The sequence below is a fragment of the Aotus nancymaae genome, unplaced genomic scaffold (genome assembly GCF_030222135.1).
Source record: "Aotus nancymaae isolate 86718 unplaced genomic scaffold, 86718_ANA_hifiasm-v0.15.2.pri h1tg000025l, whole genome shotgun sequence".
Classification (NCBI taxonomy): Eukaryota; Metazoa; Chordata; class Mammalia; order Primates; family Aotidae; genus Aotus; species Aotus nancymaae.
The window spans coordinates 25,728,404-25,755,587 of NW_026988438.1; the positions used below are offsets into that span (position 1 = coordinate 25,728,404).

At 34.6% G+C, this 27,184-nt stretch overlaps 1 protein-coding gene across 1 annotated transcript in view; it reads left to right on the top strand.

Annotated features, from left to right (window-relative positions):
* TBX20 (T-box transcription factor 20) overlaps nt 1–27,184 on the top strand; it is a 51,320-nt gene that overhangs the window by 21,677 nt on the left and 2,459 nt on the right. The window contains exon 6 of the mRNA XM_012461293.2: nt 667–743. Within this exon, the coding sequence (XP_012316716.1) occupies nt 667–743 (77 nt within the window). The remainder of the gene's footprint in view (nt 1–666; nt 744–27,184) is intronic.

Genomic DNA, 27,184 nt, shown 5'->3' on the forward strand with positions numbered 1-27,184 from the left:
ATTAGAATGTATTTTTCCATTTAAACATAGAGTTTATAAATAACATTGCATGGAAGGATAACAGAAGATGGGCTAATTTGATTCTGATTTAGTCAAATGGAAAGGGGGATAGGAGGAATTTATATTCGGAAGGTTTTATGTCATGTATACCAATATCATATTGAACGTGAGGCTATTATTGGCCATTTTATCTTTTAGCTATTATGGTATGTATATGTACTCACAGTCCTAACAAAAAATGAGACAGCATTCTTACTTTCGTTCCCCATTCCCTATCAGTGCTGGAATTCTGCATAACTCTTATTTAGGCAGTTCTTACATTCTTCTGTTCAGCCTTGGCCTTTGACATATTATATGGTATATTAAATACTGCACACCCCATTTCACATCTACTTTTGCCTCAAAGGCTCCCATCTCTAATTGTATCTATCTGTCAACCTCTAGCCTGTCCTCAATACCTCCTTCTCTCTGAGGCCTTTCCCACCGTCCCACCTGGCTGGGATTTGGCCCTCTTGTGAACTTGTATAGCACTTTCTACCCTTCTCACAACACTGAGAGACATTAAGATTAAGATATACCTAGTGTGCTACGGAGAATGAACAAACTATTTCTGATTTTACTTCCTTGGCCTCACAAATGATACTGTTTTGTACCCATTCTTTCCAGATAACCAAGCTGAAAATAGATAGCAATCCTTTTGCCAAAGGATTCCGGGACTCCTCCAGGCTCACTGACATTGAGAGGTAATGAGAATTTTCTGTTTACTTTCTTGTTCAGATAAGATCAAGAGAAGAGGGAGTTTGTAAGAACACACTCCTTTCGACACCAGAGAATCATAACCTTACTATATATAGTCTTCTATTCTCTGTACCCCGTTCCTTGTACATATGCAACTGCTTAAGTCTGACAGCTACTGTGACTGGATATATTATATGCTTAATTTCTGAGTAAAATGGTTTCTTTGGTCAGGACATTTATTCCACTATAAAAAAATAAGACTTTGTTGTTATTAAAGACTTAGTTCTCTTGACATTCTTAAGCGTCTTGTCTCAGTGAGTGGCAATCTGTAGAGAAACAGAGCTGTGATAGCCTTTTACCTTCCCAAGTAGATATGTTTGCTAATACAGAGAGTGTAAAGGTAGTTTGGAATTTTGAAACAAGGAGATGTAATTTAATTCAGGGTCACATAATTTTACCAATATAGTAGACTGCTTATATTTAATAGGAGAGACATCAGGCAGGTCTCAGGACCTCTGAGAAGACAAGTGACAATTATGTGCCTGTAACTTACCCTACTTTTTACTCAATTAAAATGGTTCATGCAGTTTGAGACCATCAAGGTGATAGGTAATGAATATATAGAGATACATACTTTGCCTAATATGAATGTCAAAAATTGTTTTTCAAAGAGAAGATTTTTAAACCTAATTGATTATTTGCATTTCTTAAACACACTAATTCTTTTATGTGGCCCGCTGTCTTTATTGATGGGGGAGGTTCCCTAGCTGCTAGAACCACTTGTTTACTTTATCTCTACATCTTTGTATAATTTCCCTACTAATTGCTACATGTTTCTGCTGCACTCTTTGTTACCTACATAGCCACATCTCCTGACATCAACACTTCTGTGTAACCTATCTTGGCAACTCAAATTAAGAGATAATTATATATTTTAGCAACCCTTCTCTCAGCCTTCGTAAGTCTTCCCAAATGGCAGAATGCGAGACAGAGGTTTGACTTGGAGGGGACAGACTTAGAGGCTCAGCAGGGAAGCAAATGATTTAGCAGGAGAGGCTGAATGTTGAGCAGGAACTATGGGATCTGAGCAGAAAAGAAAGATTAAATATTGGAGAGCTTGACAAGTGGCTGGAGGTGTTGAGATCAGGAAACGAAACTTGAGCTTGGGATTGAAAATCCATTGCAAAGTGCAGAGAGAACGCAAGTGGTAACTCTCAAATTAGGTGGGACACAAGTCAGTGAGAATGCGGTACCAGCAGTGTGCGCAGCAAAGGAGTCTACTTGCAAAAGGCAACTTCATTTAGGCATGACTTTCTTTCCTCTTCCTGAGGGCCAGAATCCCTGCTGCAGACTGGGTTTATGCAGTTGGGATTATTAAAAGTGAACTTTTTCTCAGTTTTATTCAGGTAGCAAGTAAGAATGGAGACATTGACACAGTGGGGTGGTAGTGATGTGTTTTTATAGTGTGTGTCATATTTTCTGTCTGAGACCATGGGGGTACACATGATATATTGGGAGAAAAAAGTTATGGGTTAGAGTCTCACTTCTGCCTTTTCCTGGGTGAGCGATCGTGGAGAAGTCAGCAGGCTTCTGAGTCTGTTCCCTCATCTAGAAAATGGAAAAAATAACCCTGCTCACCTCCGAGGTTTATTCTGAGACTAAAATAAGCTGGTATTTATGACAGCATTTTATAAATCTAAAAATGTAAAATAATTACAAGTTCTTCATCTTGTTCTATGAGCATTTCATCTCACAACTTTTATCCCATGTAACTCTATGTTTCATAGTCTTAATAAACTACGCCTAGAGTAAAAATAGCCTTGTAGTTCCACGTGAGTTTACAAGATAGGAGGTACTCAGTCTGACTGCTCTTTAGAACGGCAGATTTGATAATGTGTGCGGCCACATTTTCCACTTATTGAATAAGCATCCTGATGTGGGAGCACTCACATGTACATGAAGCTAAGTAGCTTTCAATGGTCTGAGGGCAAAGACGGAACTCTTACATGACTAGCTGAAAGTTTGCAAGATGACCTAAGTAGTGTAAAATTGGCCAAGGTTTTGGATTTCATTTCCAGATATTTAAGTCTGAATTTTTCATAAACAGCCTTTGGGGATGGGACAAATCAGATCAATTGATCTTTAGAGACCTAAAGAAATTAAATTAGTCTGGAGTCAGTTACTGCACTAAACCATCTAGTAATTGAATTGCTCCGTGTAACTGATTGAAAACAGCCCTATCCTTAACAATATAGGGAGCTTTTCTTTATAAGAGATCTGAGAGAAAAACACATCTTTTTATGACATGATGACAGATATTGCACTTTTCTAACCTAATTGGATATGATGTTATAAATATGTGACCTTAATGATTTCAAGTTTCCTGTTTCAGATTTACAACTTAATGTGTAGGACACCCAAACAAAAATGCCTTTAGGATTGGATCTGTTTGCCTGTACCTCTAAATTCACAGTTTTAATTCTTCTACAGCTATACAAGCTTTTAGGATACTCTTAAAGGCGTTTCTGTTTTCTTGCTCTAATTTTACTAGGTTCCATTGAGATACTTGAATGTCTCACTTTGTGTGTAGCCTTACTCTTCAGGACATCATCTTCCTCATTTCTAAAAGAAAACCCACCTCACTGGCAAAAATATCAAATATTTTCATTACTGCTGTGTAATGTACCTACTATGGTCAACCAAGAAGCAAACCAAAAGCCCAAAGGGATATCCTTGTATAATCTAATGTGTAGTTTCTCAGATTGGGGAAAAATTATTGGCTGGTTCCATATAATAAAAAGCTTTAGACAGTCATTCAGTTGGTATTTTGTGCTTTCTGTTTTTTTGGGTGGGGGCGGGGGTTGGTTAACTTTGTCCAGTACAAAAAAGCACAGTGTTACTTCTGAGAAAGGAAAAATAACTGGGAGGGGTTATTTATGTTTTATTCAAAATTAAGTTTCTTTTAGTAACTTTTTTCCTTTTACAAAAAGAGTGTGTGTTCATTGCCAAAAAATCAGAAAATCTGGACGAGTTAGAAATAGAGCATGAAAAAACAGTGACACTTCATTTTCTTAGCTAACCACTGGCAAAACTCCATTATATATTCTTTCAGATACTTTCTTATGCACGTACGAACATTTACTTCCTTTAAAGTTTATCATGCCAACCATTTTATTTTTAATCATTTCCCTCTTAATATAAATAGATATATCTCTGCAGTACATTTTTTAATGGCTTTCTAATTTTCCATTTGGTGCTATAATTTATTAGACTAATCCTATGCATTAGTTACTTAGATTTCTGAGTTTTTGCTGTTACAAATAATGCCAGGAGGAAAATACGTATCTACATATCTTTACACATCTTAATTATTACCTGGGATAAATATCCACAAATAAAAATGCTGAGTCAAAAGATATATTTTTTTATCTTAGTATTATTTTTAATTGCTTAAAAATTTGGGAAAAGAACCCAAATATTCAATAATAGGAGAATGGTTTAATAAACTTTATAGTCATGCAATGGAAGTTTTAGAAATTGTGGTAAAATATACATAACATAAAATTGACCATTTTAATTATTTTAAAGTGGACAATTCAGTGACATTAAGTACATTCATGATGTCACGTAACCGTCACTGCTATTCATTTCCAGAATGTTTTCATCATCCCAAACAGAAACTCCATACCCATTAAAATGACTTCTGATTTACTCTCCCTCGAGGCCCTGGTAATCTGTATTCTACTTTCTGCATCTATGAATTTATCTAGTCTAGGTACCTTATATAAGTGGAAAGATATGTAGTCATGAGTCACTTAACAGCAGGCCTGCATTCTGAGAAATGCATTGTTTGGAGACTGTCATTGTTAAAACATCCTAGAGTGTATTTACACAAACCCAGATGGTACAGCCTACTACATACATAGGTATGGCCTGTTGATCCTAGACTATAAACCATACTGTGCTGCATGTTACTATACTGAATACTGTAGGCAACTGTAATGCAAGGGTAGATATTTATGTAACTAAACATTAAAAAGTTACAGTAAAAATACAGTGTAAAATGAAAAAATGGTACACCTGTACAGGGCACTCACCATGAATGGAGATTAAGGTCTGGCATTTGCTCTGAGTGAGTGGGTGAGTGGTGAGTAAATGTGAAGGCCTAGGACGTTATTGTACACTACTTTAGACTTGATAAACACTGTACGCGTAGGCTACACTAAATTTATAAAGAATATTTTTCTTTAAGAATAAATTAACCTTAGTTTATTGTAACTTTTTTACTTTCTACACTTTTTAATTTTTTTAACTTTTTGACTCTTCTGTAACACTTAGCTTAAAACATACACATTGTACACTGTACAAAAATATTTTTTCTTTATATCTTTATTCTGTTTGTTTGCTTTTTCTATTTTTAATTTTTTAAAACATTTTTGTTGAAACTTAAGACATAGTCACACACATCAGGCCCACCCAGGGTCAGAATCATCAATATCACTGTCTTTCACCTCCACGTCTTATGTCACTGAAGGTCTTCAGGGGCAATAACACACATGTCCTTAAATGATAATACCTTCTTCTGGAATACCTCCCAAAGGATCTGCCAGAGGCTGTTTCACAGTTAATTTGTTTTTTTTAAAAAAAATAAGTAGAAGGAGTACGCCGTGAAATAACTATAAAAAATATAGTATTAGTACATATACAAGCCAGTAACATCATTGTTTATTATCATTATCAAGCATGATGTACTTTATACAAACATGTGAGTGATGTGTTATGCTGCTGCATTATGATGGCTACGATGTCACTAGGTGGTAGACATATTTCAGCTCCATTCTGATCTTAGGGACCACCGTTGTATATATGGAACGTCGTGGGCTAAAACGTTGTTATGTGGTGCATGACTATATGTGTTTTAAGGCATTTCATGCATACTGCCAAGTTTCCTTCAGCAAAGGTTGTTCACAGCAGTTACTCATTCCTTTGCACCTTTATCAGACATGATCATCGTCTTTTCATTTTTGCCAGTTTGATAGATGAACATTTGTATTTTATCTTGGGAATTGGCCTGTTTATGTCCTTAGGTCTTTTTTTTCTTTTTTCTTTTTTTTTTTTTAGTTGTTCACCTTGTTCTCTAAATGAGCTGTAAAAGCTACTTATGTATCAAGGGTATTAGTATTTTATTATTCGTGTATGTTGGAATCATTTTACCATTTAGAAAATTACCTTTTTATTTATGCTTTTGATACATAGATGGTTTTATCACCAAATCTGTTGTTCTTGTTATTTGATTTCTATCCTAGAAAACTTTTCTCACTCCAAAATAATACAAACATGCACTATAGATTTTTAAATCACTTTACTGCTTTTTAGTTTTTCATTTACACCTTTGACTTGTATCGTACTTAGTTTGGTGAACATTATAAAATAGACATATAGGGCCGGGCGCAGTGGCTCATGCCTGTAATCCCAGCACTTTGGGAGGCCCAGGCAGATGGATCACCAGGTCAAGAGATCAAGACCATCCTGGTCAACATGGTGAAACCCCGTCTCTACTAAAAATATAAAAATTAGCTGGGCATGGTGGCGCGTGCCTGTAATCCCAGCTACTCCGGAGGCTGAGGCAGGAGAATTGCCTGAACCCAGGAGGCAGAGGTTGCCATGAGCTGAGATCGTGCCACTGTACTCCAGCCTGGGTAACAAGAGCGAAACTCCGTCTCAAAAAAGAAAAAAAAAAACAACAAAAAAAAGGCAAAAAAAAAGACATATAACTATATATTTTTTACAAGTGGCCTAAATACTCTAAATATGTATTTATGAATGTATTAATTTCCCACTTATTTTTCATTCTCTTTTTGTCATATGCTGTACCAAATTCTCTCTTAAAGTCTCTTTGCTGAGCTGCCAGTATCATCTTGTTGTAATTTTCATAAATTATAAATATTTGATATTTAAATACCTGATATGGCAAATCCCAATCTTTTTTACTTGTCATTTTAAAACTTTCTTGATATTCTTGGATCTTTATGCTTCCAGTCTTTGAAATCTTTTTGTCAGGTCTTCTACATAAATGTTATGGGAATTTGAATTAGGCTTGTGTTGAATTTATATAATAACCTGGGAGAGAAAATTGATGTCTTTACAGTGGTATCAGTATTCAAAGACACATATTTCTATTCTCATCTATGAATAGGTAATATGTTTGTCCTCTGACTGAAATCTCCTGTATTCTGTAGCAGTTTGCCATTTTCAAGTTTGTAAGTTCTGCACATATGTTCTTAGGCACACATCTAGGCTTATGAGAGCTGCTCTGTCTGATGCAATAGCTGTTGGCCACAGGTGGCTAGTGAGGATGTGAAATATACTGTTAAGTGTACCAACACACAAACAGATTAACTAACTACTAAAAATCGCTAGAATTTGAATACTCAGTGTGAAAAAAATCATTTAAAAACATCAATTAGATATATTTGAAGTAATAATTTGGGTTATTGTGTTATCTAAAAATATTTTTAATGTTTTTTATGTGGCAACTGGGCTTATCTAAAATTACATATGTGACTCACATTACATTTTTATTGGAAAACACTAGAGAGATTTTGTGGAGGTGCTTACTTTTGTAAATAGAATTTTAAGTTAGAAATCTGCCTAATTTAGTCTGCAAAAAGCTCTTGATTCCTATATGTCTTTGGCATTCTGCCATTTTACTGAACTTAAAAAAATCCGTTTTAATAAATTTTCACTTAGTCTCTTGTGTTTTCTAGTAAATTGCTATATCATTTGCAAAAATGAAGATTTTATTTCTTCCTTTCTAACAGTTATACTTTTTAAAATATCTTTTTTTTGTTTTATTACACTGATTAAAATTTCTGGGACACCATTGAAATATAATAATAGTTGGCATTTTTCTCTTGTTCTTGATTCATTATGTATGGCTTTTGATGGCTGTTGGTTTCAGAAAAATATTCTTCATTATACTTTCATACTTAATAATTTTTATCTTAATATTAATTGAATTTATAGTAAATACTCTTTAACATCTATTGAGATTATTTCAATTTTTTTTTTTACTTTTAAGTGACATTATGTATAGTCATATATTGTCTATGTTGAACCATCCTTGTATTCCTGCCTGGATTTTATATGTTTTTCTTAAATTACTAGATTTAAACTACTTATATTTCATTTAGGACATTTTGTATCAATCTTATTTGATTTTGTACATTCTCTTCTCAGTTTTTGGCATTGGGTTCTGCTAATTTGTTCAAATTATTTGAAATATTTTCCTTCCTTTCATTGTCTGAATCAATTTGAATAGCAAAGAAATGATCATTTACCTGAAGATTTTATAAATCTTGTACATAAATTCACCTGGGTGCAATATTGTTTTGGGGAATACTATTTTAACAACTTTCTTAGTCTGTTCCATTGTTTATTAGTCAAATATATGTTAATGTCTGTCCCATTAATTGTGTTTACCTCAGGTTCTACTTTATCTAATCTTATATGGTTACCCTTTTTAAATTTTTGCTTTCTTTTGTTTACCCTTTAATTTTTAAAAATCTATTGGACTGACTGGGCATGGTGGCTCATGCCTGTAATCCCAGCACTTTGGGAGGCTGAGGTGGGCAGATCACAAGGTCAAGAGATTGAGACCATCCTGGCCAACATGGGGAAACTCCGTCTCTACTAAAAAATACAAAAATTAGCTGGGTGTGGTGGCGCTTGCCTGTAGTCCCAACTACTCAGGATGCTGAGGCAGGAGAATTGCTTGAACCCAGGAGGCGGAGATTGCAGTGAGCTGAGATTGCCACTGCACTCTAGCCTGGTGCCTGGTGTCGGAGAAAGACTCTGTCTCAAAAAAAAAAAAAAAATCTATTGGACTACAGCAATATTCTCTCTCTCAATATCCTGTCATTTTCATTAAGAAGAAAACAACCGTCTCTTGACCCCATTTGTCTTTTGAATTACTCACTTTCCCAGTTCTCTATTCCTTCTTACAGTTCCTTAGAAAAAGTTTTGTGTGTTCTCCTGCTTCTTTTCTCACTTTCTCTCTTCTACTCTGCCTCTGAGATATTCATCCCCACTAGCCCCTACTCCACCTTTGTCAAAGTCACCAGTGACCTCCTCATTGCTAAACCCAGTGGTTGGTTCTCAGTCCCTGGCCTGTCAGCAGCACTTGGCACAGTTGTTCATTCTCCTCTCTTTCCTTCCTGGGCTTCCCAGACCACTCAGTCTTCTGTTTTTTATTCCATTTCATTTACCATCCTTTCTGTATGTCCCTCGTTGGCTCCTCCTCATCTCATCTGTCTGTAAACATGATGTGTTCCAGACCTCAGTCCTTCCACTTCTCTTCTCCATCTACATTTGGTCTCTGGGTGCTCGGTTTTATGCCTTTAAGTACCATTATATGCTGATGACTATTACGTTTCTGGGTCCGGCTTATCCAGATTCAAATACCTGACTGGCTTTTACTTTTACTTTTCCCTGTCCCCCTAAAAGCACCTCAGATTTCACACACCTATAACTGGTTGCCTAACCACACTCCTCCACACCTGCTCTTTCCTTACTGTTCCCACCATAGCTGCTCATAACAGCATCCTTCCTAGTGTTCTGGCCAAAAGACTTGGAGTCATCTTTGACTCCTCTTTTTCTTATACTTTACACATCCAAACGATTAACACATCTTGTCAACTAATCCTTCTAGTCCAGAGGAGTCCAACCACTTACTGTCTTCACTGCTACCACTCTGATCTAGGCCACTGTCCTATCTTTCCTAGATTATTACCTTAATTTTCTAACTGGTCTCTCTGCCTCCACTCTTCCTGGCCTTCATTCAATATTGGCCTTATTTTCCTTCAATACAGCAAGCAGAATAATCTTTCCAAAGAAAGGAAGTTTGATCATATCACTCATACTCAGAGCCCTCCAATTCCTCACCTTCTAATTTAGATTACAATCCAAAGTCCAGACAAGACCTCAGACATTCTATAGAATCTATCCCACCTGTCCCAGTTACCTCTCTGAACTCTCTTCCCCTCCTCTCCCCTGCTTGCTGGCTTCACTGCATAGATCTGCTTAACATTTCTTGAACATGGTGAGGCCTGTCCCAGCCTGAGGGTCTTTAACCTTCCTTCTAGATTGTGCTGCGCTCCATGTCTGAATGGTCAAAGCCTTTGTATTTTGTTTCCTAACCATATCCCCAGATCCCAGATAGTGTCTGGCACACAGTGAGCACCCAAATATTTGTTGAGTGAATGAATCATGTGTCTTTACAAAAACAGCATACAGAGTATCTGTATTTTTAAAGTCTTATCTAAGGGTCTTTATTTTTCAATAGAAAAACTTAACCCATCTTCAAGCATTATGATAACTGATATGTTTGGTGGTGTTTCTTTGAACTGTTTCTGCTTTCTGTTTAATATAGTTATTTGCTTTAGTTTTTAATTTCCTTTTCTGTCTTTTGTTGTATTTATCAACTTTTTCCCTTTATTATTAACAATAATGGCCAACACTCCACATGTGTCATGTTTCAGACAGTGGGCTATGTATATGTTTTATTTCAAAATAATCATGTAAAAAGAAGTTATTTTTATTTTGTAGATGAAATCATGAAAGCCTAGAGATATAATATTTTATCCAAATTCACATGATTTGTGATAGATGAAACTCAAACCCAGTTTATCTGAAACCAAAATATTCTCTCTATTGTTCATTATATTTCTTTTTAGTAATTATTGCCTTTAAATTCTAATATCATTGTAAAATTGATATTTCTCTGTTTCTTTTTGTCAAGAATGAAAGTATATATCATGTTACCCTATAAAATAAGAGATAGAGATTTGTTTTGTACTACTCCTCCCTCGACCAGTAATTTTTGTTTAAATAATCTGGGACTTAAAATCAGATTTTCAGCCCTTGATCTCTCTTATCATCTGTCTTAAATTATTTTCTTAATAAACATCAGGATTGTGATAGATTAGCCACAATTATTTTTAATTTAATTGCAGGCATATTCATTGTTTACTGCTCATTTCTTCTGTACTCTCTTCAATTATTGGAATTATGTTCTGACTTTATTGTCAGTTGTTGGTAAACATTGAGTAATTGGTTGAGGAAGGATAAGTGGGTCATCTTCTTTATGAGTTCTTGCATAACCAAGAGGCTCCATTGCCATTATGTGTGAACCTGACTAGAGTCACAGTCCTTTTGCTTAGAATTCTTTCAACCTTCCGTTTAAGTCTTGTCATCTAGCTTTGAAGTATTATGGAATAAAAGCTAATGCCAAACCCATTGTCTTTTCTTTGTTGGAAACTTACTTGTTTCTTCTCTGTCTGGATAAAATGTTTCTAGGAAGTTTCCTTAATCTTTGAAATTCAGAAATTGTACCAATATCTGTTCAATTGTAGTTTTTAAAAATTAGTATTTAAATATAATTGAGCCTTTTAGATTGAAAATTCAAGTCTTAATTGAACTCTGGAAAATTTTCTTCTTTTCTTTTTCTTTTGGTATTTCTCTATTTTTGGCCAAGACTGAAAGTGTATATTTTGTTGTCCTAGATAATAGGATATAGAGATTTATTTTTGTACTTCTCCCTCAACCAAAAATTTTGTTTAAATAATCTGGGACTTAAAATGAGAATTTTATTCATTGGCCTTTCTTATCATCTTTTAAAAACTATCTTCTTAATGTTAATGCAAACATTTGTTGCATCTCCTTAATCTAGTCCCCATTTATCTTCTCTCTTTAGATTTTTACTCTGAATTTTGGGAGAACTTCTTCTATCTTCTAATTTGCTGATTCTGTTTTCTGCAGCATCTAATATTCTGTCTACTGTCTTTACTGAGTTCCTTTCAAATGTGAGAATTACTGTTGTGTTATTTCTAAGTATAATTTTACATGCTCAGATTGTTTCCTTTTCATGGCTACTAGTCCCTATTTTATTAATACATGGTCTTCTTAAATCATACTAAAATTTTAAAAGCACAAATTAAAGATTTCAAAATGTGTCCTGTTTCTTGCAATACATCTGCTTCAAAAGAAGTCATTTGTTCTGCTCTGTTAAATGACTTTTCTTCTTTTGAACTGTTGAACATTTTGTAATGTCAAATCATTTTTCTCTAGCTCATCTGTAGAATAGAATGTCTGTTTAATATTAGGAGCTGAAATTGATTCTGAGTAAAAGCCTGAGGCTTTGTTAGATCTTCCAGGTATGGACTGAAAAGGGGGCAATATATTTATTGTCATTTTGCCAATGTGGAAACTCTGTTTAAGTTAGAGAATTGTCACAGATAGATAAGGAAGCAGTTTCTGAAAAAGGAGTGTTGACTTGGCATTAATGTGACTACTCTCTCTGCCCTGGCAGCCAGAAACCAGCTGAGGCTGTGCTGGTTCCCACACCCAGCACAGCAGCCTCAAGCCCTCCTCTAGAGCTGGCCGTGGTGATGGCCCACACTGTTCAGTGTGCCAAATACACTGTGTGCTGGCACTGTGTGCTGGCTGGGAGGGTTGGCGTGGGATTCCTTCCTCCTAGACACCAGCTGTGTGGCAGCCTGTTCCCCAAAAATCTGCTCAAAGATCTGTTTTCATCTTTAGCCCCATATGCTCCAAGTTGGGGTTTTGATGAAGCTCCAACAGAAGCCTTGTTTATTTCTACCCTGGGTATCTTTCTTCCTTGTGCGCTGATGAATGGCATGCTGGCTGGTGCTGCCCTTGCTCTATACCTGTCTGTGGCTGAAATATCTAAATAGATAGTTGGCACCCTCCCTCATTTCCTGAGTTTCTCTTGTTTTCTTGTTGATATTAGTAGGGCAGGGAATTAAATATAAAAGCTTATATCCCCCTATTGGTCCAAAATTCATACTGAGTCTCTATAAAAGTGATTTTAAAACCACTTTCATTGAATAAAACTTTCAAACACAGTTTGAACATAAGCCCAGTGGGATTAGGCCCCTTTTGCTCAGAGCTGAAGTGTACTCTATTAGTTTAGGTGAGGAAGGAGACTTTAGGAAAGCAAGTTGCAAATCTAATATTCTGGGAATTTGTGGAAGTTTTATCTACATTAAGGTAATGAAGAAGTAAATATTTTGGCAGAGTTGCTAAAGAAGTTCACGGCTTGTGAATAATTTGTGGGTGTTTCATAATTTATGGTGCTAGAGAGAAAGCAGTGTTTGATTCTAACACAGCTCTAGGCTGGGTTGTAGAGTTTTCGAAGCATGAAGTTTCTTTAGGAGCAGAGCAGGGTCAGTGGGGCACACATCTAATCAGGTAAACAGCCTACAGCCGGGTTTGGCAAACTGCAGCCTGGCACCTGCTGGGTACAGCCCAAAGCTAAGAATGGTTTTACCTCTTTAAGTGGTTGGAAAAAGTTTAAAGTAATATTTCCTGATATGTGAAAATAATATGAAAGGAAATTTTATTGTCTACCAATAAAGTTTTTTATTGGAACACAGTCATTTTTGGGGGTTGGTTTAAGTATTGTATGTGGCTGCTTTTGTGTTACAATGACATTGTTGAGTGTATGTGACAGAGACCATATGACCTGTAAAACATAATGTATTTACTATGTGACCCTTTACAAAAAACGTTTGCTCCCCCGTGCTCTCACTGACCAACAGAGTTCCCCTTGGGAACCCAATTCTGTAAGGGGAGTCACATAGCAGACTGGGCTTCTGAGATAGGGGAGGACAGAGGACAGCTGCGTCACCTCTGCTTGGAGGGATAGGATCGATGAATACAGTGGTGCTTAGATGTATCTTAGTCCATCTGGGCTGTTATAACAAAAGAACATAAGCAGGGTAGCTTATAAACAATGTCTATTTCTTACAGTTCTGGAGGCTGGAGAGTCCAAGAGCAACTCACTGGCAGGTTTAGGATCTACTGAGGACTTGCTCTCTGCTTTATAAATGATGCCTTCTTGGTACAAGGGGCAAGTAAACTTCCTCAGGCCTCATTCATAAGGGCACAGTCTCAATCATGAGGGCTCCACCCTGTCCTCCTAGTCACCTCCCAAAGGCCTGACCTCTTAATATTGCCACATTGGTCATTAGGCTTCAACATGTGAATCTTTAGGGGACATAAATGTTCAGACTATAGCAGATGTCAGAACAAAGAGACAGAAAGCAAGGAGTGTAAAACTGAATTTTATTTCTGGAATATAGAGCAACATATAATATTACAGTCCTATAAAAATGGAAATAATTTTATTTTTAATTATTAGTATGTGTTTTATTCTCACTCAAATATAAATTAAATAGTAAGAACATATTTTAAAATTACACACTAAAGTGTACCCTGGCATTTTGATTTTAAACTTCCAGAATACAATTAATTAGCTTTTTAGGCATTATTTATTTTGAAGTTAGAATGAAATTTAGGAGTTACCTAGTTTATCCCCGTCGTTATAACAGTGTAGCAGTTATGGCCCCAGGAGCTCAAGTGACTTGCCCAGAGCCACTCGAATAGTAAAAGACATGGGGTTAGAACTCAGGGCTTTTTGCAACTAGTGCTGGGATTTTTCAAAACAGTTGCTTTAAATTTTTTACTTTTGTTTATGGATTTATAAATCATTAAAACCATAATAAACCTTCAAGATCATCTAATTTATTCCACCACCTCCTTATTTTATAGAGGTTCCTTACTTTATAGAAGATACCAAAGCCAAGATACAAAGAACCTGAATGTACAGCTTCTTGGAAAAGGAACAATTTTCTTTAAATCATTAGCAAGAATAGACAGTATAAAAGTCTACATGCATAAAATGGAAGCAGGTTTGTTTGGTAGTCGGATTAAAGACTGCTTTTAAATAAAGTATGTTAATTTATTAAGATCAAAATCTGTTGATAACAACAGCAAGAAAGAAGGAATGGTGTTTAACAGAACGAATTTTTTTCCAAATTATAGAAGGAGTCACCAAAAAATCCTTTTAGTTAGCAAGATGTGATTATTCTACACTTAAAATGCCTCTCCTTTATCCACAGCTTTTTAGAGGGAGCATTTATTTTACAAAACTGTATGAACTGGAAGTGCCAGACCAGTCAGTCTGATAGAGTAGTTATTCATAGTTGACGTATAGTTGTAAATTATCCTCCTTTTTTTTTCTTGTTTGTGTCTTTCTTTCTATTTGTCTATGAAGAATATTTGTTGCCTGCCTCACAGTGTACTGAAGTTTATTTCTAGGCTGAGTAATCTGTACTTTGTCAGAGACTTTTTACTTAGTTGTCACAGCTATACAACTTAGAAAACTAAGCATAATAGTTTTTGGGTTTTTTTCGGTGGTACAGTTTACTTATTTAAGTTTCTAATGATAATACAAAACCAGAAATGTATATTACTACTGAAAAGAAAAATCAATAGGAGTAAGTCAAATAATTAAAAATAAACTAAAGCCTAAAAGCTTTTTAAAAGATTAAGTTAGAGTCATTTTGTTTTTCCAAAATGGGTTATATATTTCAGTTCTCAAAATTAATGATTTATAATACCTCTCAAATTGTATTATCTAAAGTTTTCATTTATTAAGTATTTTGTGCAAGCTACAAATATTGATATATTGTCTTCCAGCAATTTATAATATATCTGCATCAATCTTTAGAAAAATATTGTCACAAGAAGTTATTTATAAAGACTCAGTAAGATGTGATGTAAAAATGAACAAATTAATAAGCAAGAATAACTTTACATATTTTGTTTCCTATAAATTATATTTGATTTTAATGGATTTGACATTTCCTCCTTGAACACAGTTTTGCCAGGTCTATATTTAGGAGAGAAAATGAGAATATAAATTGAAATAACATTTAATATTAATTTCACCTCTGACATGTATAAGGTAGGAAGGTTTAAGCAAAGCATAGCAAGTTCTAGAGATTGGTAGTCTCAAGTCATCTAAAATGATTGTGATCATGTAAGCAGCTTCTGGAACACATGATCTTGATGCTCAATAATAACAATGAAGATAATTTAATTTTGTTATCTATAAACATTTATTGAGCACTTATGTGTCAGGTACCAATGAAACTCTCTGCGTATTAATTCACTTAATGTTAATAACCCTAAGAGCTTGGTCATATTGATACCTTATTTTACAGATGAGAAAAGGGAGACATGAAAAGGTGAAGTAATTTGCCCGTGAGCACACAGCTGTGGCTGAGCTAGGATTCAAGATATGCAGACCTGCTCCAGCAAACATGCCCCTAACCACTTCACTAGGGCAGTGGTTCTCAGGTGTGGCCTCCAGGCCAGCAGCATCAGCAGAACCTGGAATATATTGGACAGCACCTTCTCAGGCCACATCTCAGACCTACTGAGTCAGAAACTCTAGGATGGTGCTTGACAATATGTGCTTTGATGAGCCCTGCAGGTGCTTCTGGTGCACACTAAAGTCTGAGAACCCTTGCCTCGATAAAGAAAGCATTATTAATATTTTCATTCAAGGGCCAGCAGCATAGTAGTGGAGACAGACCTGAAAACATATAATTGCTGTCAATCTAGTAATTGTAGTAAAAAAGGACTGTATTAGGAACAGTGGTGTCGCAAGGGAGAATGTGAGGGGAAGGGAAAGTTTTGCTTTTTGAGCATAGAGAAATTTGCACTTTAGTTTCAAAGATAGAAGAAGGGCAACCAGTTTCAGTACTGGTAGAGTGCTGGTTTTGCTTGTCTAGAGCTTGAATAAATAGTCCAAATGACTTCAAATGGTTCTGAATGTTTTGGCCGAGCACTATAATCATTGTAGTTATCCTCCTTTTTGCCCATTTTCTGGCCATGATTGTGTCTCTGATGTATACTATTTCTGAAATTGATGGTTACAAAGTAGTCGAAGAGATGTTTTAAAGATCAAATAAGGTAATGATGCACTTTTTTTTTGTTGCCTAGAAAAAATATTTAGCATTAGATATTAGAAAGACTGACCTTCGATAACAGTACCCATTTTCTCTACCTATTAAATCCAAAAGTAAGTCTACTAAAACTACAGTCTCTTGCATTAGGATGTGACAAAACCTAAATCACTTGACCTGTTTGGTGAGTCATCCTCATTTTTCAGGGTACAGCATTTTAGAAATTCTCACAGTGGGCTTCCAGGCTAAACAAATTCTTTGCACTTTCGTTCTGCTGGATACAGGGATTAGACATAAAGTAAACAACATGGCCTCACTACTCTTTGTAACATCTTCGAAGAGATGGCCCTGATATGCACCACTGTTTTCAATCACTTAAAAGGCAATAATTCAATTATGCCATCCTTTATATAAGAACTGCCATTGCTTTCAGTTCACTTCCAGGCCTGACACAAGTAAATCACTTCAATAAAATCCCTCTTTTCCCCTCCTAGAGACTAGCATAAGTAATGATACCAGTGATCGAGCAAGGGCAAAATTAATATAATATTCTTATAGAAAAGCAAAAATGTTTCACAGTGTTTCATTGTGTTATTTGGGAAATTCTTTTTCTTGTGTGTGTATGTGAAATTAAATGATCTCATTAAGTGTGCTTTTTAGAAATTTAACTATTACACTCTTTTTAAAAAAAAAAAAAAAGTAGGTGCGTGTATTTAGCAGTTATATGCAACTTACTGGAATAGAAATACACCTTAGAAAATCACCACCCAGATTTGGCCTAGGAAGAGCAAATCCTTTACAACTGTACAAAAAAAATAATTTTCCAAGATATTGAAACAAGTTCCTTTACATGTGAAAATAACCACCTAATTCTTTCCTGTGTTCACTTAAAATATCAGCTTGAATGTATGTTATAGTTGTTTTATTAGGGATTGCTCAGTTCACTTGACTTTCTTCTTAATGACCTCAAAGGACAGTCACTCTCTAATATTGTAGTGAATTAAGTCTTTGAGTAAATAACATCAGCTGTTTAGGCTGCTGGGGTTCAACATGTGTTTGTATATAAATATTAAAATGTATGGCAGCTGGTAAATTAATTAGGGTCCGTGTTATGCCAAATTATCCTTCCCATTAACTTTTGCTTTGCACCAGTACCTCTCAGTGAATGATAAAATGTTTTCATTTTAAAAAGCCTAACTCAAGGGATTCAATACATCTGTTCAAGGGATTTTTAAAAATAGATTACACTTTAAAACAGGTGATAATGGACTCACTAAAGCTTAACATTTCTCTTTGATGTCAGACATTATTTTGTAATAGAACTGCAAATAATATTCTAGTCAATTTCTTCACTGACTTTAACATTCAATCACTGAGAAAAATCCTCTTGTTTGGACCACATTATTCTGAATTAGGATTATACAGACAGGTAGGATAAATTGGAAAAAAATCTAAGATGATAAAATATTTTTACCTGCTTTAGATATACTTTTAAAGGCACTTATATTTACTATCTTCTATGTGCCAGATGCTATTTTAGGTCATTCAAATGCATTTTCTCGTTTAATCCTTCCAGTAATGCTTCTTATTGTTATTCTCTGTTTTATTTTCCATAGCACTATTGTCAACATCTAATATACTACATGTTTTTCTTATTCTCTTCCCCACTTTTCACCTGACTCCCAGTCTTCCCTTACCTCACTTATTAGACAGGGAGTTTTTGTTTTTTTATTTTTATTTTATTATTATTATTTTTGGCTATCCCTGCAATTCCTTGTTCATACTAGTGACTCAAGAAATTTTTTTCGATGAATGAGTGGCCCTGTGAGGCAGAAGTTATGCTCCCCAATTTACAGAGGAAGAGAGGTTAAGAAAGTAACCAAGCCAGAATGTGAAAATGTTTGTAGATGATCCACCTACTCATCTATTCATTCATGCATTTGATGAATGAAATTAAAGCCTATGATATTTCCAATATATTGCACTGCTTACCTTACATAAATGACATTGATATAAAAATCAGCATAATTATAATTTTTAACAAACTCATTACAATGAGTTCCCAAAGTACCAATGTTAGACCAGAGGTTCTTTTGTTTTTGTTCATTGGTAGGTTATCATAGTCTCGTTTTGTAATGTGAAATTAATTTTAAATAAACAATACATCAAAAATTCAAGATATACAAAATTATATGGTGAAAAGTATCCATCCACACACCTATCCACACATCCACATTTCTAAACTTGCCAGCTCATTGGAATCACCTGGAGGAGTGTTAACAATTACTGAAGTCTGTGTCCACTCCCAAAGATTGTGATTTAATTGGTATGGGAGTGTGGTGTTGGCTTTGGCTTTGGAATTTGTAGAAGATACTCTGGAGAGACATGGTTTTGAGTAAAGGTAAAGCCACAGGGGCCAACTATACCCTGTTGCCTGAAACAACTAAGAAACATACAAAATATGCAAAACAGTATTTTTTATGACACTGCATATCAGGCAACAAAAGACAATAATCTCTGTGGGATGGGAAACAAACGAGGTGAGTGATGATGCAGCTTATTTCCTGAGAGAGGAGTATAGAGCATTGCAGGCAGGGAGAATACAGGCAGAGCCCACCAGACTCCCTGAGTTGAGAGGTCAGAGTTGAGTTTGCAGAGACCAAAACAGTGAGAATTCATAGGACAGACAATAGGAGAGGTGAAAGCTGCGTGGAAAAAAGCACTCAAAGATCTACAGAGGATCTCTAAAGAACTCCAAAGATTTACAGAGGATCCCTTTTGAATGTTCAGCTGAGATTTGCTAAAGGATTGCGTGCTATAAAACTACCAGAGGCTTCAGGAAAGAGCACCTGAAAAGATTAGGGGGAAACAGACAATACCTTGTGTTCACCCAGGGATAATGCCTGTTCTAATCAGCTGGACTGGAAAACCTTGTGATTTAGAGGGCATTTGGTAGAATATTCAGAAGGGTTTTGCTTCAGTAGTGAAGAAAAATTAGCCCTCAACTAAATAGTTTTCCAGTCCTACTTAAAATATCTTGAAAGTAAACTCCCAAAGGATCAGATTATTTGCAGGTAGCTTAATTATATCCCAAAAGAAAGCTCAAGACATGTCTTATATTTATGTCCTTATAGATAGAATACAAAAATATTTAGCATCTGACAAAATTCACAATGCATGACATCTAACTAAAGGTTACCCGGACTACAAAGATTCAGAAAAGTATGACCCATAATGAAGAGATAATCAGTTGAAACTAACTCAGAACTCACATAGCTATTCCAATTAATAACAAAGACATTTAGACACTTATTATCATTGTATTCCATACATGCCAAAAATTAAGGAGAGATGTAGAAGATTTACAAAAAAATCCAAATCATAATTCTAATGATGAAAACTACAATGTGTAAAATGAAAAATATACTTGATGGGATTAATGGCAGATTAGACACTGCAGACGAAAAGATTAGTGAACTTGAAGATATAGTGATAGAAACTATTCAAAATGAAACTCAAAGAGCAAAGATAAATTTTTAAAAATTGAGAGCATCAGTTGTGGGAAAATTTCAAGTGGCCTAATATCTGTATAATTGGAAACCCTGAAAGGTGGTTGGTTGGAAGGTAGGACAAAAAATATACCCAAAGAAATAATATATAAAAATTTTCCAAATTTAATGACAATTGTAAACACAATTCAAAGAAGCTCAACAAACCCAAGCTCAAAAAGTATGAAGAAATAGTGCCAAATTATGTCATAGTCAAATTGCAGAAAACTAGTAATATAAAGAAAGTATGAAATCAGCCAGAGAACAATAGATATATTACATAAGAGGAAGAAAGATAAAGATGAGAACAGATTTCTTGTCAGAAACAAAGTAAATGAGGAGACAGCAAAGCAACATCCTTAACGTACAGGTGCTGTTTGACTAACAATGGGGTTATGCCTGGATAAACCCATCATAAATTGAAAATATAAGTCAAAAGTGTCTAAGTCCAGATATAACACCATCCTAAGCTGAGGACTGTACTGAATACCTACTTCTTTTGTACCATTGTAAAGCTGAAAAATGGTAAATTGAACCATTGCAAGTTGGGGACCATCTGTACTGAAAGAAAAATCAAGTCTGTTAATCTAGAATTCTTTATCCAGCAAAAATATCTTTTAAAAAAAGTAAAAGCAAAATAAATATTTTTTGAGACATAAAAAAGGTGAAGAATTCACCACCAGCAAACTGCCATACAGATATGTTAAAGGAAGTCTCTCAATCAGAAAGAAAATTATACCAGATGTCAATCTGGATCTAAACAAAGGCATGAAGAGTACAGGAATGAGAAATGCGTGGAAAGGTAGATTAAATTTTTTCTTATTATTTAAGTATTTTAAAAAAAATAGTTAACCTTTTAAACAAGATTAGTTAACTTTTTAAACAAATATAACAATTGGAGTGGAATTTATATAAAAATAAAATGTTTGACAAAAATGGCACAATAGTGGAAGGGAAAAATGAAAATATATTATTGTGAGGGTCTTATACTAACTTGAAAGATTTAATATCACTTGAAGGTAGATTGTGGCAACTTAAAGATATTTACTATAAATTCTAAGTCCTTTACTAAAATAACAAAAGAAAGTTATAGCTAATGAACCAACAAAGGATATGAAATGAAATCATTTAAAGAAAACCCCAAAGAAGACAAAAAAAGAGGAAAGAGATAACAAAGAACAGATAGTACAAATAGAAAACAAATAGCCAGACTTGAACTTAACTATATCAATAATCACATTAAATGTAAATACACTAAATACCTCAATTAAAAGGCAGAGATTGTCAGTTTGAATTAAAAAGTAAGACCTGATTATACACTACCTACAAGAAATGTGCTTTCTATATAAAGACATAAGTTGAAAGTAAAGCAATGAAAAAAAGTAACATGTTAACAATAATTTTGAAAAACTGGAGTTGTATTAATATCAAAGTAGAATTCTGAGCAAAGACTGTTACTAGGGATAAAGTAGATAATTTCATACTAATAAAGGGTTCCATTCTTCAAGGTCATATACAGTCCTACATCTTTATGTACCTAATAATAGAGTTTCATATCTGACAGAAGTATAAGAAAAAATAGACAAATATACAATCATGGTTGGAAATTTTAATATCCCTCCCTTAATAACTGATAGAGCAAGCAGACAGAAAATGAGTAAAGACACAGAAGATTTGAATGACAGTGTCAACTAACTTGACCTAGTTGATGTTTAGAAAACATTATCTAACAGCAGAATATGCCTTCTTTGCAAGTATACACAGAACATTTATAGAGGTCATACACAGTACATAAAATAAATCTCAATAAATTTAAAGGCATTCAAGTCATACAAAGTATGTTCTGTACCATAATGGAATTATATTAGAAAAAATAACAGGAAAATACCTGAAAAGTTCCCTAATATTTGAAAGTCAAATAACACATCTCTAAGCAACCCTTGGGGGAAGGAAGATATCAAGAGGGAAATTAGAAAATATTCTGAACTGAATAAAAATGAAAATACAGCATATAAAAACTTGCAGGATGCTGCTAAAACATTACTACCAGGAAATTTATAGTGCTATATCTCTACTTTAGAAATGAAAGGCCTCAAATCAATAACCTCATCTTCCATTTTAAGAAACTAGGACAAGAAGAGTGAATGAGACCAAAAGCAAGTAGAAGAAAAATAAATAAATATCAGAGTAGAAATTGAAAACAGGGTGCAGCAAACCACCACCATGGCACATGTATACCTACGTAACAAACCTGTACCATCTGCACATGTACCCCAGAACTTAAAGTATAATACATAAATTAAAAAAAAAAGAAAAAGAAGACTGGGAAGCAGTGGAGAAAATTAATAAAACAAAAAGCAGAGATTAATAAAATTGCTTGCTGGCCAAACTATTAAGAAAAATAGGGAAGAAAATATAAACCACCATAATCAAGAATGAAAGGAGCAGTATCCCTACAGATTCTACTGGTATTGAAAGAAAGGATAATAAAGGAATATTATGAACACTTATGCTTAAAATGTTAACAATTTAAACAAAATGGACAAATTTCTTGTAGACAGAATCTACCAAAGCTCATTCAAGAGAAAATAGATACTCTGATAGTTTTTGAATTTGTAGTTAAAAACCTTTTACAAAGAAAACTCTAGATCCAGATGGTTTCACTGGTGAATGATACCAAACATTTAAGACAGAAATAATGACAATTCTACCCAAACTCTTCTAGAAAATTGAAGAGGAGGGAAGAGTTTTAACTAATTCTATGAGACTAGCTTTATCTTATACTAAAACTAGAGAAAGGCCAACATTCTTCATGAATATACATGGAAAAGTTCTAAACAGAATTTTAGGAAACTGAATTGAGAAAAATGATAATATGTCATAAATAACTAGAGCTTAGTTCAGGAATGCAAGGTCAATTTAACATTTGAAATTCAATCAATATAATGATCATAGTGACAAACTAAAAACTATATGATTATCTCAACAAACACAGAAAAAGCATTTAATGAAATTCAACATCTATTCTTGAAAACTCTCAGCACACTAGGAATAGAAGGGACCCTTTGGTCTGATAAATTGTATGTATAAAAAGCTTAGAATGAATATTATAACTAATGGTGAAAAATTGAATTCTTTCCATAAGATAAAGAACAAGTTATCAATGTCCACTCTTACCACTGCTAATTTAACATTATACAGGTAGTTTTAGCCATTGCAGTAAGTCAGGAAAAATAAATAAAAGTCATTGTGATTGGAAAGAAAGAAGTAAAACTATCTTTGTTTACAGACATCATGATTATCTATACAGAAAATCCAAATCTCTAAAAACCACTAGAACAAATAAGTATTTGGCAAGATCACAGAATACAAGACTAATATTAAAAGTAAATTGTGTTTCTGTCTAGTATAAATGAATATCAGAAATTGAACCTAAAAATCAATATTTACTATCATACAAAGTATTTAGAGATAAATCTGTCAAAGGATATACAAGGCATATTATAGTTAAAACTACAAAAACATTGTGGAGAGAAATGAAAGAAGACCTAATAAAATGGAAGGATATACTGGTTCATGATTTGAAGGATGCAATATTGTTAAGATGTCAGTTATGCACAAATTGATATATAGATCTAAAATAATCCTGATAAAAATCACAGTAGTCCTTTTTGTAGAGACTGACAACATAATATTAAATTTCATATGGAAATGTGAAAAACTAGAATAGCCAAAACAGCTTTGGAAAAAAAAAAAAGATAGAGTACTAATACTACCTAATGTCAAAGTACTAATACTTTTATTCAGCTGCAGTAATCAGGACAGTATAGTTTTGGTATCAAGTTCCACAAACACATTTATAGAATAGAGAATCCAGGAGTAGACCTACATGTACATGATGGAGAAGGGACAGTCTTCTCAACAAGAATGTTGAAATAATGGGATATCCATAAACACAAGATGAACATCAGTTCATAAATCATCCATATATAAAATTAACTCAATCTGAATCATAGATACAAATATAAAACCTCACACTATAACACTTTCAGAAAAAAATTAGGAGAAAACTTTTGTGGTCTTAGATTAGGCAAAGATTTTTAAATATGGCACCAAAAGCATGATCCATAGAATTACAAATGGATAAATTGCACTTTATCAAAATTAAAAACTCTGCTTTAAAAAAAAAAAAGACAAGTCACAGCCTAGAAGAAAATATTTGTAAATCATATATTCTATAAACACTAGTGCCCAGAATATAAAAAGAAATCTCAAAACTCAGAAAACAAATGACCTAATTTTTTAAATGAACAGAATATTAACAGCTAGAAATACAGAATCAAATATGCACAGAAAAAGATGTTCAACATTATAGTCATTAGGGGAACACATTTAAAAGTATAATAGAATATCAGCACATGCATATTACAATAGCTAAATTAAAGGTTGAGAATATCAGGTGTTAGTGAGAATATAGAAGACCTGGAATTCTCATACACTGATGGTGGGAATGATAAATTGGATGACCACTTTGACAAATAGTTTGGCAGTTTTCTTAAAAATTGCACATACACCTAACCATGCAATTTAGTCATTTCATTCTTAGGTGTCTTCCCAAGGTAAATAAAAGTATATGTCCATTTTTTTCAAAGTATGCATGAATATGTGTAGTAGCTTCATTCGCAACATTCAAAAACTAGAAACAAGCCAAATATTCATCAATAAGTGAATAAACCACAATATATCCATGCAACAGAATGCTACTCAGAACAAGAAATATTAATGTATGCCCCAATGTGGTAAATCTTAAAATACGCTGAGTGAAAGAAGCCAGATAAAAAAGAATACATTAGATAAGATTCTATCTAATCTGCAAGAACACAAAATTATATTAGTGGTTCCCTTGGAAAGGTTTATTGGAATGGTGACCAGAGAGCATAGGAGCTGGAGGAAGCTTTCGTAGGTGTTGGATATTTTTGTTATTTTGCTTGTGGCAATGGTGTCAGTAGTGCATACATATGCCCAATCTGATCAAACTGTACACTTTATCATTTTTTTTTTGAGATGGGAGTTTCTCTCTTTTGTCCAGGCTGGAGTGAAATGGCACAATCTTGGCTCACTGCAACCTCCACCTTCAGGTTCAATCGGTTCTCCTGCCCCAGCCTCCTGAGTAGCTGGGATTATAGGCACCTGCCACCATGCCTGGCTGATTTTTGTATTTTTAATAGAGATGGGGTTTTGCCATGTTGGCCAGGCTGGTCTCAAACTCCTGACCTTGGGTAATCCGCCTACCTGGGCCTCCCAAAGTGCTAGGATTACTGGTGTGAGCCACTGCACCCAGCCCGTACACTTTAAATATGTGCTGCATTTTGTATTTTACTCATATCTCAATTTTTTTTTTTTTTTTCAAAATCCCTAGGTGATTCAAACATATAGACAAATTTGAGAGTCACCACTCCAGTCCTTCAGGTCCCTGGCTTCACCCTGCAGAGGCAACCTCTTCTAGGCAGTTTCTTGTTCTGGAAACTGGAACATTCTGGAAATCCTATGCACATGCAGACATATATGAATACACATATCCCTTGTTCTAATTTCACAAATGGTAGCGTACTTTACACATCATTCTGTATTTTAACCTTCCTCACTTACTGTGTCTTGAAAATTATTCTGTATCTATTCATATGGAATGACCTCATTCTTTTTGATAGCTATGTGTTACTGCAGTGGATCTGGATCTTAATTATTTTGACCATATGAGGTGGTGCTTTATTCTTACTTTAAAACCATTTGAGAATAAAAATTTAACTTAAATAGTTGCAGAATTAATTTTTCTTTTAGGCATATCCCTAAGTCTTCATAGTCATACTATACATTATGATAAAACACCTTCATCTATGTGGGTATATAAGCTTTGTACAACACCAAACTTACTATGAATTAGGTAGTAATTTTTCACAGGTAACATTCGCAAATTTATGTGAAATGTTGACAAGTGATAACATTTTGAAAAGTTATTATGACATTTTATTTGCTTTCCTTATTCCCTCAATATGAAATGTGGTGTTTTGTTTGTCCTTCCTCATTCAACACTTATTTTATAAGTCCTCTTTTGTCCTTTGGTGGTCAGTTTGGCATTGGTCTTCGGGCCACAGCTATTCCAGAAATGTGTGCCATGCAGACTAACCTGCTATTAGTATGTACTTTTGGCAAAGAAATTGGCTAAAATTTCACTGGCTTTTTTTTTTTTTTTAAGCAGAAGGTCAAATTGTCCAATGCCAAAATAATTTTTTATTTTTTAAAGTTAACCTCACTCTTTGGTTTATAGATTATGTTGCAGGAGGAAGACCGTCTACAAGACAATGTACCAATTTACCTGGGGGCTGAAACTCCTTGTTGACCATTTGTGTTTTCTTCATGGGTTTTTGTAATTTTCAGTCTTATAACAACAAGGATCTTAGTGTTCATTATCCAAACTGTCCATATTGTACTATGATCTGTGACTTTGTTTGATTTCTTGGTGAATATTAGTCTTTCGATGACTAATGATAATTTGAAGTTTTGCCAACATTTCCTCAGTTGTTGGATCAGTGGAATTTGTATCAGCTGAGTATTTGTTTTATATTCTTAACTGTCGAAATCAGTAAGAAGAGTCAGCTGGGCGCGGTGGCTCACGCTTGTAATCCCAGCACTTTGGGAGGCCGAGGCAGGTGGATCATGAGGTCAAGAGATCGAGACCATCCTGGCCAACATGGTGAAACCCCGTCTCTACTAAAAAATACAAAAATTAGCTGGGCATGGTGGCCTGCATGTGTAGTCCCAGCTACTTGGGAGGGTGAAGCAGGAGAATTGCTTGAACCCGGGAGGTGGAGGTTGCAGTGAGCCAAGATCGCACCACTGCTCTCCAGCCTAGTGCCTGGCAACAGATCAAGACTCCATCTCAAAAAAAAAAAAGAAGAGTCATTGCAGCTCCTTGTAGTAAATTCATTCACTCATTATTTCTCACATCATAGAATTCCATTCCTATGGTCAGGTTTCACAGTTCTTTGTTCACTCCTTTGTCCT